The sequence below is a fragment of the Sabethes cyaneus genome, chromosome 2, assembly GCF_943734655.1.
Source record: "Sabethes cyaneus chromosome 2, idSabCyanKW18_F2, whole genome shotgun sequence".
NCBI lineage: Eukaryota > Metazoa > Arthropoda > Insecta > Diptera > Culicidae > Sabethes > Sabethes cyaneus.
This window is the reverse complement of record NC_071354.1, coordinates 131745364-131765181: the sequence shown is the minus strand read 5'-3', so window position 1 is coordinate 131765181 and position 19818 is coordinate 131745364. Positions and strand designations below refer to the sequence as shown.

The following is a 19818-nucleotide window of genomic DNA, read 5'->3' as shown; positions in this document are numbered from 1 at the left end:
ATCCAACGATGCCTACTCTCACGCATGCGAGTATGAGAAGGATAGCATTCAAAGTTAACGCGACTCACGCAAGCGTAAATGGCCGTTGTAGAGTGCACATTCTGCTACTTACACACTCGCGAATGTACAGCCTCTTGTCGTCTTTCTTCATAGGCCACTCGCGAGTCAAACAACTCGTGAGCAACCAGCTGCCCGTGAGGGCTAGTGGCGCACTAGGATAAAAGCATTACTTTTTCTTTGCTTCTTCATCTTTGCCCTCAATTCTCCTTAAGGGTGAGCGTGCGAGCCCCCGCATGTGATTATTATCAGTAGTTCGGGCTGCAATACCGAGCGAGAACGACGACCGTGGCTGTTAGCTAAATACACACTCGCAAAAGCTCCTCGCAGTGCTTGAATCAATAAGAGCAAGAGTCCGAAAGGGATGCTTATTTATTTATTTACCAGCTGACCCGACAAACTTCGTATTGCCACAAATTAAACTGTGTTGTACATAAATCGTGAATCTCGGATGATCTTTGTCACAATCTCGAGTTGTGCAAGTTTCTGGGGAGTTCATGGGTGTCTTAATATACAAATTTTCCTCACAGTAAAGTAGAAAACAACTCCCCCATTGCTTAGCCTGATAAAATAAAGCGGATAGCATTTAAATATTCGCCATCATTACAATCCATTTCGCCGAATACCATTTTGCGGAACACCAATTCTCGGTTGACCATAACGCAGAATATACAGTTTCGCAGAACACCATTTCGTGAAAAGCCTTACGCGGGATGTACAATTTCACGGAAAATCTTTTCGTAGAAAGTACCATTTCACAGGGGTGACCCAACTGAAGGAAAGTAATAGAGGTCAGTGGATCTAGGAAAATAAATAAACCTACATAGAGGTGATCTCTACGGGGGCTGCCCCCCGCTGTGGCCGGCGCTTCCGAAGGCAGCTCGCCGGCAACACTCGCGGCCTGCGGCCGTTTCGCGCTGAATTATCTAATGTTACTATGGATAATTTTTGGTACAAGACCACCAAATTGATTAATGTTTTATGAAAGAGTCTAAAATTTCTCGAGTTCGATTAGTTTTTGAGTTACGCAAAAATTTCCGTTTTATTTGTATGATAGTCCCCCTACCACAGGGGTGAGGGGTCTCAAACCATCATTAAAAAAATTCCTGCCCCCAACATGCCAAATTTGGTTCTATTTGCTTGATTACTTTTCGACTTATCAGGAAACGTGTATTTCATTTGTATGGGTGCCCCCCTCCAGATGTGGGGAGAGGCATCAATTCACCATACAAAACATTCTTGTCTCCAAAAACACCCACATGTCAAATTTTGTTCCATTTGCTTAATTAGTTCTCGAGTTATGAGGAAATTTGAATTTCATGTGTATGGAAGCCTCCCTCTTAAAAGATAGAAGGGTCATTATTCCCCTCCTAAAGAGGGGAGGGGTCTCAATTCACCATAGAAAAAAAGTTGCCTGCAAAAACACCCACATGCTAAATTTGGTTCCATATGCTTGATTAGTTCTCGAGTTATAAGGAAATTTGTATTTCATTTGTATGGGACCCCCCCCCTTCTAAACAGGTAAGGGGTCTCAATTCATCATAGTAAAAATTCATGCCTCCTAAAGTGGGGAGAGATTTCAATTCACCATAGAAAAAATTCTTGTCTCCAAAAACACCCACTTGTCAAATTTTGTTCCATTTGCTTGATTAGTTCTCGAGCTATGAGGAAATTTGTATTTCATGTGTATGGAAGCCCCTCGCTTAAAAGGGAGAGGGGTCATTATTCCCCTCCTAAAGAGGGGAGGATTCTCAATTCACCACAGAAAAAAAAATTGCCTGCAAAACCACCCACATGCTAAATTTGGTTCCATTTGCTTGATTAGTTCTCGAGTTATAAGGAAATTTGTATTTCATTTGTATGGGAGCCCTCCCTCGTAAAAAGGTGAAGGGTCTCAATTCATCATAGAAAAAATTCATGCCTCCAAAAACACCCACATGCCAAATATGGTTCCATTTGATTAATTAGTTTTCGAGTTATGAGCAAATTTGTATTTTATTTGTATAGGAGCCCCCCCCCCTCCTAAAGTGAGGAGGGGTCTCAATTCACCATAGAAAAAATTCCTGTCTCCAAAAAGACCCACATGTCAAATTTTGTTCCATTTGCTTGATTAATTCTCGAGTTATGCAGACATTTGTGTTTAATTTGTATGGGACCCCCACTCTTAGTGGGAGGAGGGGTCTCTAACCATCATAACAACCTTCCCTGGCCCCATAAACCCCTATATGCAAATTTTCACGCCGATCGGTTAAGTAGTTTTCGATTCTATAAGGAACATTCGGGCAGACAGACAGAAATCCATTTTTATAGGTATAGATTTGTATGGGAGCCCCGCCCCCCTCTTAGTGGGGGTAGGGATCTCTAACCATCATAAGAACCTTCCCTGGCACCAAAAAGCCCTACATGCAAATTTTCACTCCGATCGGTTCAGTAGTTTTCGATATGAGAGCCCCTCCCCCCTTCTTAGTGAGGGGAGGGGTCTTTTGCCAACGAGAGAACCTTCCGCAGCCCCAAAAACCCCTACATGCAAATTTTCTTTTTTATAGGTATAGATTTTCTAAATTCATCTGACTATGATGGTCTACATGAATATTAATTGCTATAAAAGATAGCTATTTCGTAGTCTCTGCACAAACTTATGCGATGGCTGTCCAAATTCGAACAGTTCTTCAACTATCGAAAACATCCTGACGCAGGTAGTTACAGGTTCATTACATCCAAAAGCAGTACGATGAAATGGTACTTGCAGTAAACCGGTTGATCTCAAATTACGTTGTGAAGCGCGGAAATTCATGAGCGATAAAAGTTGTGGTGAATCGATTTCACCATTCATGACTTTAGACACAAAACCGCCTGCTGGGTTTTACGCCGATACTCCAGAGATTCGAGGTCAAGTAGGCGGCAACGATCCATGTACGGTGGAAGATCCACAGGATTACGCCACGGCAGATGTCGTAAAGCTATTCGAATAAATCTTCTCTGTACTCTCTCGATGCGCTGTTCCACGACTGTTGCTGTGGACACCATACTAAACTACAGTTCTCAAGCAGCGGTCGAACAAGGGCGCAATATAGCGATTTAGGGCAGTGTGGATCCTTGAAGTCCTGTCCGATTTTTGCAATAAATCCGAGTTGACGCGTTGCTTTAGAAACAATTGACTCGCAATGTGCGTTAAACGTTAGCTTCGCTTAGGTTAACTTGTCAAGTAAAATGCCAAGGTCCGTAACATGTTCGACTCTGCGCAAATCAAGTCCGTCAATCCGATAACTTATGCCGACGTGTTTGTTAAAATGTGTACCCGTGTGTGAAAAAATTTGACCAACGCAACGCTGGCTATCGTTGCGCGAATTTGTGAAAATCGCAGTGTTCAAAATCGTTTAGCGGTATGGAGTTATGTTGTAGAAGATTCACCGAAAACTCGACATAGAAAGGAACCAGTGGTCCGGAAACTGCTTAAAGCCATTCACTTCTCAACACCAAATATTATATGTACATTCTGTTTGTGATGATGCCAAAAAAAATTGAGCACAACCATCAAAATTGTGCGAAATATCAAGAAACGCCATAACATCAGAACCTACAAGAAACAATGAGCACCTAAAAGACCTTCTGCACAGTAAATTTTTTCGAAAAAAAAGGTCACGGATCTTGCTCTGCTGGAAAAGTCCGATCGATGCATTTTGATAGACGACGATACGTACGTCCAATTCGTCACAAGCGTACAAGCCACAAGTGTTCCTGATGACGTACGATACATCAAAACAAAACAGTTCAAAAAGAAGGCATGGCAAGCAATCTGCTCGTGAGGCTGGAAAAGTTCTTCATATTTTACAACGGACACGATCAACGGCGAGGACTACAGGAAGCAATGCATTGATAGAGACTTCTGCCTATCAAACGATAGCACACAACTCCTCCATTGTTGTGACCATATCTAGCATCTGCTCACTATACCACTGCGACTTTGACACTGTTCAGAACTGGAAAATTTGATTTTGTTCAAAAATGTCAATACACACCAAACTGCCCAGAACTGCGACCCATTGAAAGATATTGTGCTATAATCAAAAGGCATCTCAATAAGGATGGTAGAGAAGCTAACTCCGTTGGAAGTTTCAAGAAAATCTGGTCTGTAGCAGTGCGAAATTTTTCAATAAACACTGTGCAAAACCTCAAGAAAGGCATCACCAGAAAAGTTTCTGATACTTTACAAACAATGTATATTTTGACATACTGGATAACTTTGTAGAAGAAATGAAATGAAAAAACCCGAATTAATCCACCTAGCGGCGTGACCTAGCCTTTCTACTGCCACAATAATCATTATTTAATTTCTCAGGAACATCTATAATTAACTTGACTATATTTTTAAATATCCGTTCCGTATTCCTCAAAATCTTTATTTGCCAGAAAAATTCACAACGTATTGCGTAGAATAATTATATTTTCTTTCCTTGAGTGCGTAAATACTTTAAGCGTCATTTATGTTATTTGATGAACACCTTATTTAGTTTTATAATCGGTTGGCCTTAACTTTCGGGTTTCAGAGCCACATACGAAACTTGTTTCGAACTGACAATATGAAATATGTGTTCATAGCAGATTTTTTGATATTTTTTTTTGAGTGGTTTTTTTAGTGGTTTTTTGGGGTAGATTTTTTTGATATTTTGATATTAATACCATGCGTTCGAAAGTTAGCATCTTTGAAAAACAAGAGTTCAGAAAAATTATTATTATACTTCGCTTTTTTCTTAGCTGGCGCTCCTTCAGATAATTATTTTTGCATGAAAATCAAAACTTAAGCTTCTTTTGAATGTACTTTCATGAAAATATAGTCATTAACTTGATCACATCGTTTTTACAATGTTAGAGGGTTAGGAAAACAAGATGAGGTCGAAAAATAGTGCAAAAACTGCGCCATAAACATGCTTGAGAATGAGAAATATGATCAATATGATTTCCAGTGCTTGTCATTTTTGATTTATTAATAAAATATGATACATGACATAAGACATCTGTCCTTTAAAATGTCACTAACGAAAACAAATCTTACAAAATTACTACCGTGCACCGTTTACTTCCTATTTTTCATATAACATTTCTAAGCTCTAGTATCTATGGATTGAAAAGAGCATCTATTAATGCGCAAAATTTGTATGAAATTTGTATAAATTTATTTGGAAAAATCAACTCACTAGTATTTTGATCCTATACACCACTATATGTACTTATATACTTAAATTAACTGCTTTTCTCCGCTTTTTGCTTTTCTTGTACAATTGTGAGTAACAGCAAGTGAAGAAAATGACTATTGAAATCTAAAAAAGAAAAGAAAAAACTTTTCGATTGAATCCCACTATTTAATATTTATTTGCGACAGATACGTAGTTCGCCTACGACGTGCAGGCTTCATCAGTGTCTTATTTCAAAGCGTATACGTATCTGTCGCGAATAAATATTAAATAGTGGAATTTACTGCCCATGGATGCATAGTCGACGTAACGACCAGCACCATGATTGTTGAGAAAACGCATTTTTATCGTGAAATAAAGCCATATAATCTTTGCGATAAACTTTTTCAAACAAATAATCTGTCTATTTAGTAGGGTTTATTAATCAAAAGAGGTCTGATGGGGTTTCATGATTCATTCCTCATTTATTGTGTTTAAAAAATGCGAACGCCAGTTTATGTGAATAAACAGACTGGTTTTTGAACGATTATTCCCATAACTTGGCGTCAAGCTACAAAAACAAATATGTTACTATGCTGATTGATTATGCAGGAAATTACGTCAACCATTAGCATTACGTGAAACCAATAGCAGAGTAACTCAATTTTCCTAAATTTCTCGAATATTTTCGAACAAACATATGTTGTTTGAGTATTGGGCATGTGAACAACATAGTTAAGAGTGCGTATGACCGAAAAAGTACATTTTGGTCATTTTGGTTTTTACGTCAACTATGCATCCATGGGCAGTTTAGTAGGTTAAAATTTTTTTTTCTTTTATTTCAGAGTTCGTATTCCACTAAGAGACTTCAAAAACTTCAGACTATTGACATGTTTCTCACTTTTCTTGAATTTCATAGCAAATTGTCATCACATACATACATACATACATACATACATACATACATACATACATACATACATACATACATACATACATACATACATACATACATACATACATACATACATACATACATACATACATACATACATACATACATACATACATACATACATACATACATACATACATACATACATACATACATACATACATACATACATACATACATACATACATACATACATACATACATACATACATACATACATACATACATACATACATACATACATACATACATACATACATACATACATACATACATACATACATACATACATACATACATACATACATACATACATACATACATACATACATACATACATACATACATACATACATACATACATACATTGCACACATTGAATACAATCAACATTTGATTGATATGTTTTGATTTCACACGTTTTAACGGTTTAATATACGGTGCTTAAGTGTTAAAGTTTGAATAACTTTTGAATGAACCGTCCGATTTTCAATAACTCGGTTTCGTTTGATAGATCTCAGCAGTAATTTTCAAATAATAATAAAATGTGTGATGTTTTTCATTGAATTAATTCTTAAATGTTACAAAAATAGGTTTTAAATACTATTTTTTCACATTTCTTTATGTAACTTTCAAACTACAAGTCCAATCAGCATGAAATTTGGAAGTTAAGGGTTTGTAAAGCTCCTCTTTCATATGCAATTAATTTTGTTCAAATCGGTTAAGGGATCTATGAGATAATGAAGTCCCATATTTTTCGTATTTTTATACATAACTTTTGAACTAAAAGTCCGATCAGTATGAAATTCAATAGCGACCAATGGGACACCTAGACCTTTCATTTGACACTAAGAACATTAAAATCGGTCCAGCCATCTCCGAGAAAAGTGAGTGAGATTGAAAGCGTTTCATACACACACACACACACACACACACACACACACACACACACACACACACACACACACACACACACACACACACACACACACACACACACACACACACACACACACACACACACACACACACACACACACACACACACACACACACACACACACACACACACACACACACACACACACACACACACACACACACACACACACACACACACACACACACACACACACACACACACACACACACACACACACACACACACACACACACACACACACACACACACACACACACACACACACACACACACACACACACACACACACACACACACACACACACACACACACACACACACACACACACACACACACACACACACACACACACACACACACACACACACACACACACACACACACACACACACACACACACACACACACACACACACACACACACACACACACACACACACACACACACACACACACACACACACACACACACACACACACACACACACACACACACACACACACACACACACACACACACACACACACACACACACACACACACACACACACACACACACACACACACACACACACACACACACACACACACACACACACACACACACACACACACACACACACACACACACACACACACACACACACACACACACACACACACACACACACACACACACACACACACACACACACACACACACACACACACACACACACACACACACACACACACACACACACACACACACACACACACACACACACACACACACACACACACACACACACACACACACACACACACACACACACACACACACACACACACACACACACACACACACACACACACACACACACACACACACACACACACACACACACACACACACACACACACACACACACACACACACACACATACACACACACAGAAAATGCTCAGTTTTCGAAACTGAGTCGAATGGTATATAACATTCGGCCCGCAGGACCTTCTTTCCATTTTCGGTTTTCCAAGTGATTTCTATAACTTTATACTATATATTTATATAGTAGAAAGGCAAAACTACAAGGTATACAGCCCTAAGGGTTGTACGAAAGGGTGACGTAGGACTATATTACTCGCTTTAAAAGGGCCAAATATGACGTGTCATTCGAATGTCCTTCTCTTTTGACATAAATGGCAACAGGTACGTAAGTTAGCGGCGTCGATTCACTGTCTCTTGCTCCGAGAAGATTTTACTAGATTAGAGGCAGAAATCTAACCCTTCGCATGCCAAATTTGGTTCCTTTTACTTGATTAGTTCTCAAGTTATGATAAATTTGTATTTCTTTTGCATGGGAGCTCTCCTTCCTAAAGAAGGGAGGGGTCTTAATTCATCATAGAAAAAAATCTTGCCTTCTGAAACCACCACCTGCCAAATTTGGTTCCATTTGCTTGAATAGTTCTCGAGTTATGAGAAAATTTTGAATTTCATTTGTATGGGAGCCCCCCCTCTTAGAAGGGGAACGGGTCTCAATATGCCATAGAAAAAAATCTGCCTTCTAAAATCCCCATATGCCAAATTTGGTTCCATTTGCTTGATTAGCTTTTGAGTTTTGAAGAAATTTGTGTTTCATTTGTACAGGAGCCCCCTCCCCCCTTTTACGCCCTCCATAAAATTGCTCTTTTACCCCCTCCATAAAATTGCTGGTCATTTTATCTATCCAACGACATATAAATTGTTCAGTTTCGTCCAGTAGTTTATTAATAATTACCATTTGAAATCTTTCATTCAAACGTTACACTTCCATTTTCGTTTTCACAAAGTGCTACCCAGTCCCAGTATAGTAAAAAAAGTCCTACGTCAAAATTGTGTGCAGAATTATTAAAACGAATTCCTTTTTAAGTGCTCTTTTCAAACAACATTATATTACGCGATCAGCAAGAATTAAGGAGTGCGATTGAAGAAGGGATGCGAAAGTGTTTCTTAAAACCGTGTTTTCAAAGTCGGTGAGCAAGATTTCTCGAAAACGGCTGAATCGAATCACTTCAAATTTTGACACAAAGTGTTCTTATAATATATTCTAGATATTAATCGAAGGCTTTTCGTCATCGATTAATATTTCGCATTTTATGGACAATAAAGAGCAAAATTTATGTCAAAAATCGATTTGTTATGTTTAAGTTGCAGCCATTTCGCCAAAAATTATTATTTTGCTAATTCCTTCGACCAATCTATAGATAATATATTTTATCACAGATTCCTTTTTGGTTTTTTGATTTCCATAAATATCGTGCTCACCGCAAGACGCCTTATTTTAGAAGAGTTACAGAAGATTAACTATAGCAACTATATCAATAACTTTTTCCAAAAAATACAGGCAAAAGATATCGTAAGATGTAAGGTAGACCGAGGCAAATGGGACCTAAAAATGCATAGTTTGGGTTTATTCCACTATGTTTTCTATACCCATGATTATTTCAAAATTCTTTCAGAACAGAAACTCTCCAGTGGCATCGCTTGAAGGATAATTACGAAAAAGGCCTATCAAATTACATGAAATGAATCTGCAGGAGAATTTTCAAAATTATGGCGATAGGTACCACTTGCCCCATTTACCGGGGCAGTGTTTGTTCCCTCACAAGCTGTGCATATGGGCTTCTTTTTTGGGGCCCCTTGGTTTAGTCCTTTTCGGTTTTATTTTAAAGCTTTACTGGTATAAATATTATGTAATTGAACTGAAAATGTTCGGTAGTTCATCTAAAAAATGTATTAAGACAGGAAGTTTTGTGCTGAAACACTTTATTTTTAATAGGTCCCACTTTAAAAGCGGTAAAAAATCTGATATAAGTAACTATCGAGGTATTGCTATTATTTCTTGTATTCCCAAACTTTTTGAAGCAATCATTAATGAATCGTTGTTCAATCAAGTCAAAAATAGAATATCTAATATGCAACATGGGTTTTTTAAGGGCCGCTCAACTAATACAAATCTAATTGAATTCGTTAGTTATTCGCTGAATGCAATGGACAAAGGGAGCTATGTAGAAGCATTATATACTGATTTCAGCAAAGCATTTGATCGCGTTGATATACCCATGCTATTATTTAAATTACAAAAAATAGGAGTCCAATCAGATCTGCTTAAATGGATCGAATCCTATCTGACTAATCGTCAGCAAATAGTCAAATTTGAAGGGAAAAAGTCAAACCCTCTAGAAGTAACCTCTGGAGTTCCCCAAGGTTCACATTTAGGCCCTCTTTTGTTTATTTTATTTGTGAACGATATCTCTTTCTTGCTGAGAAATGTTAGGGTATTAGTATATGCCGATGATATGAAGCTCTTTTTAGAAATAACAAACAAGGAGGACGTCAGAGTATTCCAGCTCGAAATACAGGTTTTCTATATTTGGTGTAACAAAAGTCTTCTTCAACTTAACACTCATAAATGTAGATCAATAGCCTTCAGTAGAAAAAGAAACATGCCAAACATTACAATTTCTCTAGGAAATAATTTGGTTGAAAAGTGTGAAAAAATCAGAGATTTAGGAGTTATATTAGACTCAAAACTAACATTTATTGAACATTATAACACAATTATCAACAGAGCTAACAGTATGCTAGGATTTATAAAAAGATTTAGCTACGACTTCCGTGACCCATACACAATAAAAACACTATATCTTGCATATGTGAGGTCAATATTAGAATACTGTAGCATAGTCTGGTCACCATTTTCATTAATACACCAAGAACGAATAGAATCAGTACAAAAACAATTCGTGCTGTTTGCTTTGCGTAAACTAAATTGGACAAGCTTTCCTCTTCCCTCTTATGAAGCCCGCTGCTTGCTTATAAATATACAGACACTAAAACAGCGACGTGAGTTCGCCAAAGTGTCATTTGTAAACGATATTGTTTCACACCGTATAGATTCTACGGAAATTTTATCCAAACTCAGCTTTTATGTACCGAACCGTCAATTGCGGAACCGAAATATATTTAGCATAAGTCACTGTCGCACAAACTATGCCAAATTCGGGCCTTTAAATCAGATGATGATCGCCTATAACCAACATTGCGAAAATATTGACTTTACTATGTCTAAATTAAAATTAAAACAATACTTAAATTCTACGCGTTAGATGCAAAAAATGTAAGCAATATTATGTAATTTAAAAGTTGCACTGTTCAGTTTTCTTTGTAGACTGTGTTGTAGTGATAGAACTAATATAATGTAATAACTAATGTAAAAGGTCTACTATGATTTGACGACTAAATAAATAAATAAAATAAAAAATAAATAAACTTGCCCCGGGTGCTTTCAAGTGCCGACCTTATTTCGACCCATTTTTTTAATGCCGTTTGTCAAATTAAACAACTAGTTTTCGGGTGTAATTTGTTAATACACTCATTATGTTTACCTACTGTCGGAAAAACATGTACTTTTACGTAAAGCCTATGACCAAAATATTATTTATAGAGAGGTTACTTACAACGCAAATACTTACAACGCAAATTGAAAATAACGCTCAAATTGAAAGTCCAATTTTGATGTTTGGAATGCCTGTTATAAATAATCTATAATTTTAATACATGCGTTTGAGTTGTATCTTTCATTTCTAAAAAGGTTCGGATGGAAAAAATTAGGTTGAAGAGAGTTATGAGCTCCGTTCCCACTTACCCCGTATTCCCACTTGCCCCGGGGTACCTTATACAAATTTTTACTTTAATCAGTTAAAGAGCTTTCTCTAGAAAAATTCCAGAAAAAATCAACTTTTTAAGCATCATAACTATATATAACCCCTTAAAAGTATTTAAAAAATTGAAGTTTCTTTTATCCTAATAAATGGAATTACGATCACACTAATAATGTAAATAGAAGCTCTATATTTTTTTTATAAAGTTCTCCAAAGATGCCATGCTTGGAAAATTCCTCATTTCTAATACAAAAGTAAATAAACGCGTTTTCGCGATTTGGCCCACTGGCCGGTGGACGCATTACTGTCCTATGTTACATTTTGTCATTTTTGACAAATTGAAGTCTAACGTTACAATTTGGTACGTATTTTTAAATTATTAAATCAAAATATGGTGTTTATACTAGAAAAATTGGACGCATATTTGTCTCACTATGTTATTAAATTGATGTAAGTTTTTCAACATTCTCAAAGAGGACTAAATAATAACAACGAAATTAAATAATTTTAGCAACATCAGTTTTTTCAACTTTGGATGCCATGCCTTTGAATTCTCTTTATCATTTTTATAACATAGAATAGATATGCTTCTAGCGGCAGTACAGAAGTGTGTAAATAATAGTAGTGATTTAATGAAAGTTTTGTATGTGACCTCAATGTTGTTAAAGGATCAATGTTTAAAGCTCAGTGGTTATTTGGTGACTATTGCTGAACGGTAGCAACTGGTGGTTAAAAGAAATGTGGTTGGCAACGGAGTTGCGAGATAGTTGCTTTGCTGTGTTTTTGTTAGCATCCACTACCATGAATTCGTAATTTTGCTGTATGACTAAATGAAGTTGGACAGCAATCGCGATACACGGTAGCTAGTTTTCTGTATGTTAGCTCTATTTGTCGATATGTAATAATATTTTAACATAAAAATACACTTCTACAAATACTAACTTCAACGAGTAATTTAACAAAACATCTGGCGGCTAAATTTTCGTTTTGCCATATTTAATATATAACAATTAATATATGTACTTTCTTGCTATGTGCTACATTTTCAAATTACTGGCAATTCTTATGTCGGGTAATGAGGAACTGTTAAATGATAAGTGCTTCAGCAAACATTATCAAATCAAAAAACAACAGGAGTATCTGCAAAAATTTCATTTTGAAGAGCAATAAAATACTTTCTGCTATCAGATATTCCAGGAACAATTTATAAGAGCAATAAAATACTTGCTCCTACCAGATAATCCAGGAATAATTTATAATTAATTGAAAAAAGAAAACAAAACTTCAATCCTAATATATAACAAAACAATCCATTATAACTATATAACAAAGGTTTCTCTCCATATTGAATATGAGTTTTTAGCCAATGAGAAAGAGTAGGTAATACAGTTTGATACTCACGTGTTCCGTCAAACTCTTCGCAACGGGCCTTAAAACAGAATAGGAAAAGTTAACACATTAGTTAATTAATTTCATTATTGCTATTGACAGCTGAAATAGAAACTTGGAAACATACGCCTGTAATTTTTTTTATTTGATGGTTTCTTTACGGCCATTGTGTCTTCAATGTCTTCAAGATGTCAATCTGACTGACAAATGCAACGCAAACCAACAAGCATATTTTATAATCTCCGAAAATCACCGAGCAATTGCTACAGTCGGCTATTTGATAATTCAATACAAGGTCAGTAGATAACATGTATCACACCATGGTACCATTTTATAAACCATTTGCGAACATCGAGTTGAGTGGATTTATTTACCAGTATACATTTGACACAGCCCAAAGAAGAATGTTTTAATAAATTCATTTTATCGCCTATAACGAGCAGTACTAATTATTGACAGTACAAGTATCTACTGAGCAATAAATTTACACTTCTTATACCTAAGTTGAAAGTTTAGAGCGTTTATATTCGTTTCGGTATAACGATGAAATTTCACTGAATAGATAAAGATAAACCTTTGAAACTGCTCATCAATTTGATTAATAAAATTGTAATGTGCGTTTGGCATGATCATACTCAAAGTTATTAGTGATATTCGTGCAATCTATATCTATGTACCATTTTACGATCGGCGCTAAGTCTAGGGCTGTGTTACTACCAGTAAAATTTTTAAAAGAAGTGATTTTTTTCGAAAATGCAATTTTTAAAATTAAAGCCAATATGTACAACAAGGTTCGCAATGTTAATAAGAAACTGACAAATAGTGAAATACACAATACAAACATCCTCATTCAAAGGCTTCAAGGTATGGCGTATAGTCTAGTCGTAGCAGTCGTCGTATGTTCAAATCGCAACTGTGAAAGACTACGAAGTCAATAGGATCACAGCACTGACTCCGCAATTCACTTATATACTAACAATTGCAGGCGAAGTCTGTCGAACAAAATATCAGGTCAAATTCCGTCGAAATGTAGCTCCAAGACTTTGCTTTGCCTTGAACTACACAATGCAAGAGCTTTTCTAAAAAAAAAATCGACTTGGCAGCAAATTGAAATGATATTCTTTTCCGTTTTTATAACAGAATCTTTTGTGATAATAAGTAAAATTTGTGTAAAAAAATTTGCGGAATACAATTTAAAAAAAATATAATCATAGAGAGCTGGGCCTCAAACAAAAATGATGTATTTTTCTCTCTTGTTTTGTATTTCTACGTGTTTAGATAAGTACAATACGAAACTGTGCTTTGCATAGTATGTTACAATGTTAGAGCCTCCCAGTTAGTTGTTACGATGCTGGTCTAACAAGCCAGTCGTCGTATATTCGAATCTCGGCAGGGAGAGGCTGTTAGAGTCAATAGGATCGTAGCACTAGCTTGACAATTGTGCTGTACTCTAACAACTGGCTGCAAAGTCTGCTGTATAAAAACAGAAGGTCAAGTTTCGATAACGGAATGTAACACCGAGTCTTTGCTTTGCCTTTACAATGTTGGCATAAAAACTTGATCGAAAGCCGGGCAGTTGGAATACAATCAATGATTGAAGTGAGGTTCCGATCTAGCTTATTGAGTTGATGCTCGTTTAGTTTTGGTAAATGGAATATTTTCACAAGTAACTAAAAAAATATAACTGTCATTTAATTTTGTATAAACAGAACTAGTAAACTCCTTAGTCTATACATGTTACATCTCTTGTTTCATGTCTTCCCTGATATTTTCGTCACACACAGCGTTGCCATAAAATCAGTGAAGATTTTCTTTCACTACATAAAATTTGATGAGCATAAGATTTAAAAATGCACCTCTTTGACTAGCTACTGCAATGCAAAATTAAATAGCTGAAAAATAAAGAAATTACAATTATTTCGTACACAGGAATGTATGTACGTGCTTTGAATATATATTTCAGGACAGCGCTGCCTTATAGTTATCAGTTCAGGTCGGACCTTGATCACAGGGTAAACACTGGACGCATATTCCTAGCAAACTTGTGATGAGTAATCGTATCCATCAACATTTTATATTTCTGATAAGATTAGAGCACTTACGTCGATATATGACAGAAACTCATTTGGGGTAAGCTGCGTTTCCAGCAAAAGAGAAAAACATTATACCTATCTCTGTGTACTGTGAAGACCGTAATCAATACAACATCGTCGTAGTAAGTTATGCAGCATTACGCGACTTACTTTTGCAAGCAATTTCGCATATTAAACCAATATCGATTGAAATCTAGAATCTACTAGTAATATCGCACATTACGAATTCAACATTTCACATATGTAAAAATATTTGCATAATAATTATATTTAATACAAATTTGTTTTTCACGGGATTTAGCAGCCGAATGCGTGAAAATCTACTCTACAACAACCTCGACAAAAAAGGAAATATCCAGTGAAAGTCATGCTATGCTATTACAACGAAAATTTCTTGTGGCAGTAAATTTAGTGGTTAAAATGTTTATATTTCCGTTTTTGTATTGGAAATATCCGAAAATTCTGAATTCGGATATGCCACCTTTACAGAAATATATATTTTTAGATGTTTACAAAAAGCACAAATTAGCGTACATGGTTGAAGAAATTTCTATTAGATCTTTCAATTTCCGATTTGAGGTGAAAAATTTTTTCAACATCATATTACAAAATGCGGCAAAGGTTCCTAGAATTTCACAAAATTTGTACGCGGGTATATTTAATGGACTTATGAACACAACCAACATTTTAAAATAAAAAACTTTCCATTTTCCTCGAAAACTCCAAAAGAAATTTTGCGCTTTTCTCGAATGTATGCTTATTTTGAAACTAACGACCGATCATGTGCCATCATTGGACGTTAGCTTTTTGGTCATAACTCAGAAACAAAAAAATAACGCTATCGTGATATATAGAATAGAACTTTTCCGAGTTTTCTTCGAAGTTTTCCGTTGCCGTCAAAAATTTTGTAAAAACTTTTTCCAAAAGACACTTTTCCTCGATTTTTGATAAAAGTTTTTACATAAAATATGTGTTCCAAGATTTGGATTTGGGTCAAGAGTTGTTATATAAGTGGTGTCCGAGAAAATTGGAAAATTTCCAATTATAAGATAATTTTGAAAATGCCATACACAATTTTTGAGCCCCTCGAATACCACAGAAAATGAAATTTTGTTAGTAGTATGTATCAGCATGGCCCGAAAGCATATAACAATAACAATATTGTAGTTGTAGATAATAATTAACACTACAATTGAACCGTTTATTTGTGAAACTTCGCATATGCATTTTACACAATTGTATGATAATAACAAAAAACTGATTTTCTCTTTTTACGGCGATACTAATGCATTTTAACACAATAGCTTTGCATGAATCGGTTACCGGAGTCACTAGCTAGCTAATTGTTTTGATTTTTTTTGCGTCTCTCTCTCCCTCTCTCTCTCTTTTTCTCTCTCTCTCTCTCTCTCTCTCTCTCTCTCTCTCTCTCTCTCTCTCTCTCCCTTTCTCTCCCTCTCTCTCCCTCTCTCTCCCTCTCTCTCCCTCTCTCTCCCTCTCTCCCTCTCTCTCCCTCTCTCTCCCTCTCTCTCCCTCTCTCTCTCTAACATATTGTGTTACAAATCAGGAAATCTAATCAGGGATAAAAGCAGGAAAAAAGACATGTCGTGGTCTCCAGTTTCAAGCAGCTTTAGTTACAATCTTCGTAAAATGCGCTACCAATATTTTTTTACAAATAGCAAATATGATAGAGCTAAGCTTCGCATGCTGTAGAGTACAAAGCGGCTCTTACTACAGCATTTCACAACTTTTTGCAGAGGTCTCAGTCAGCCGTTAGCCCTTGGTGTTTCTGGAATTTAGTTAAGAACCGTATAACTGGCAACACTGTTCCTCCGTGGGTCTTTTTCTCACTCAAGTTCAGAAGCTGCAAACCTTTTCGCAACGTTTTCGAGGCCGTATTTGGTAAGGCATCACCCGTCCATCGGCAGAGCTGGTTCGAGCAAATACGCTCCATGATATCAATCTACTACTTATCTTTGTCTTTTGCAGTCGAAGTTCGAAAAACCCTGAAGATTCGGCCCAACGAAGAGCCCGAAACAGACAGCCTATCTCGAATGTTTTGAAAGAACTTCACCTTCCGCTTACATTGCCAATTACCACTGATTTTAATCGCTCGCTCAGTAGCAGATCATGTTACATGAAAAATGGTGTCCATAGTGCCTATTCATAAATCCATGGTGTCCATGGTGCCTATTCATAAATCCGATTATTGTGGCATATCCATACTTAGCAGTTTTGGCAAGGTATTCGAAAAACTAATATTTTTTGAAACGGTGGTTTTACAATTGATGAATGGACGGTAGGGGAAAGTAATGAAATTTTTTTTTAATGGAGGGGAAAGAGCGTAAAGGTGAGGGGGGGGGGGTATCGGTAGCTACGCTTTACTTTAGCCACATGCCCAGGCGGATGTTGTGGGTTCGAATCCGGTTATAATCTCAGATTATAGCTTGGTTCGACCCATATACCTTCCAGCATTGGACAAAAGATAGGAGTCACAACGACAACTTGTTAAGCGTAGCTACCTATTACCCCCCCCCCCCCCGCCCCCATTCATTTCCACTCTTTCCCCTCCATTCCCAAAACAACCTTCTTTATTATTTTCCCTTGCCGTCCCTTCATCAAATGTAGAACCATCGTTTCAAAAAATATTAATATATGCTTGACCGCATTTCAAGGTCATGACTAAAATCACGAGGTTTGGTCAAACTGAGAGGTTGACAAAAGAGGGGGATCCTTAAAATGGGAGAGAGGTCCAAACAAGTAAAAGGGGTTGCGTTTCTCTTGCATTTAAATCAATTGCAATGGTGCAAGTCACTTTGAGAAGAGAGGGGGTTGCACCGAGGTGGATTCTGTGGCAAAAAAGACATTGTTTCATTTCCATTACAGGAATTTTCATAGAGCAAACCGATGCATAATTAGTTACGTGACAGAAGGAGCAGCTGACTAGGAAGGAACCGACAGGCAAGGGAACAAGGAACGTGAGTATGAATGTACGTTCTCCCATAGTTCAGGATCCTCTGGATTGTTCTTCTTCAAACATCGTTTGTCAAACACATATTTTTGGGTATTGGGATTTTTTGACAAAAGAGGGAGACAGTCTCTTACAAGGGGAGAGAAAGGTTCAAATGGGTGAAGGGGTGCGTTTCCCTTGCATTTGGAACGCAGGCAGTTGTACAAGTTGCTGGATTTCTGAAAGGGGAAATACGATGGCCATTAACAAGGGGGAGGTTCAAAAACGTAAAAAAGGCTTTGTGTCGTTTTATAGGGATTGTCGAGAAGAAGGCAGATTTACAAGTGGCATGGGGACAACGTAGGGTAACTGACAAACGGAGTACACTCAAGTCTTTTTTACACGGTTTGTTTTTTTTTCGAATACTCAGGAACCGTACAACTTATGGACCATTTACAAATTACGTAACGAATGTCGGGCCGCTCTCAAATGAACATAGAATTAACAAAAGGGCGAATGTCGCAAGCGTAAACAAACCGAGTGAGGGTTGATTTTCCTATGCTGGTCCAGCAAAAAATAACTCTCACCCGTTTTGTTTGCATTTGCGACATTCGCCCTTTTGTTAATTCTATCTAGAAATGTATTGAGAAATAAATAAATGGTCCCTAAGTTGTCCCGTTCTTAATAATCGAAAAAACAAACCGTGTAAAAAAGTACTTGAGTGTAGACACATCCAAATGAAAAAAAAGGTTTTTGTTTCTTGCATTATGATAATTTTCGTTACAATAACAGATGTACAAGTGACTGAGAGACAAAGGAGCTTCGAGTAAGATCGGGTAACCAGTCAAAAAATTAACAAGTTAGTAACAGATTCTGATAAATATAACTTCTTGAGTTAGCAATACAGTTTCCACCAATAAAAATACTTTGCACTTTGTACCATTTTATAATAAAATCACGAACACAAAAATACTAGCAAAATGCTAGTAAAAAACTACGTCCTCATGATACACCCACAAACTGTGTAGCGTTTTAACGGCATCCGCGTACACAAACACTGACAGCAGTTGTGTCTGGAGCAGCACGTGGTGAGTATCTTCGCCTGTCACACACATACTAGCGCGTGCTCCTCTATGAAGTATTCCACCACGCACACATATAAAGATTTTTTGACATTAGCTGAGGCCCTCGCTGATGCTGTTTGCAGTAGGAGTAATATCAACAACATCAAATTCCAAACTCCCGGATCTTCTCCTCCACTCTTTGCTCCCCTCTCACTCCTACATAAGCGATCCTCAGCAAATGTCATTCTCGTTGGTGACGAAACCGCAAATTACTTCATGTGTCCCTTATTACACTGCACGGTAAAAAATCGTCACGTCCATTTATGTTCTTGCATTTAAATCAATTTGTTGTGCAGCACTACAAATCGAAGTGATTTAGTATTGATTTTGCAGAGTTTTCAAATTTTTAAACAAGAAACTAGCTATTGAAAACTATTCAATGGATATCACCATCGAATTTTAATGCATATCTATAGAATTTGCAATTATTTTTTTCGTAATTTACAAATGT

The 19818-nt window shown here is 36.8% G+C and overlaps 1 protein-coding gene across 1 annotated transcript in view; it reads right to left on the bottom strand.

Annotated features, from left to right (window-relative positions):
* LOC128736006 (potassium voltage-gated channel subfamily H member 8) overlaps positions 1-19358 on the bottom strand; it is a 53871-nt gene extending 34513 nt beyond the window's left edge. The window contains exon 1 of the mRNA XM_053830491.1: positions 19265-19358. Coding sequence (XP_053686466.1) covers positions 19265-19358 — 94 coding nt within the window. The remainder of the gene's footprint in view (positions 1-19264) is intronic.
* Between the last annotated feature and the right edge of the window lie 460 nt (positions 19359-19818).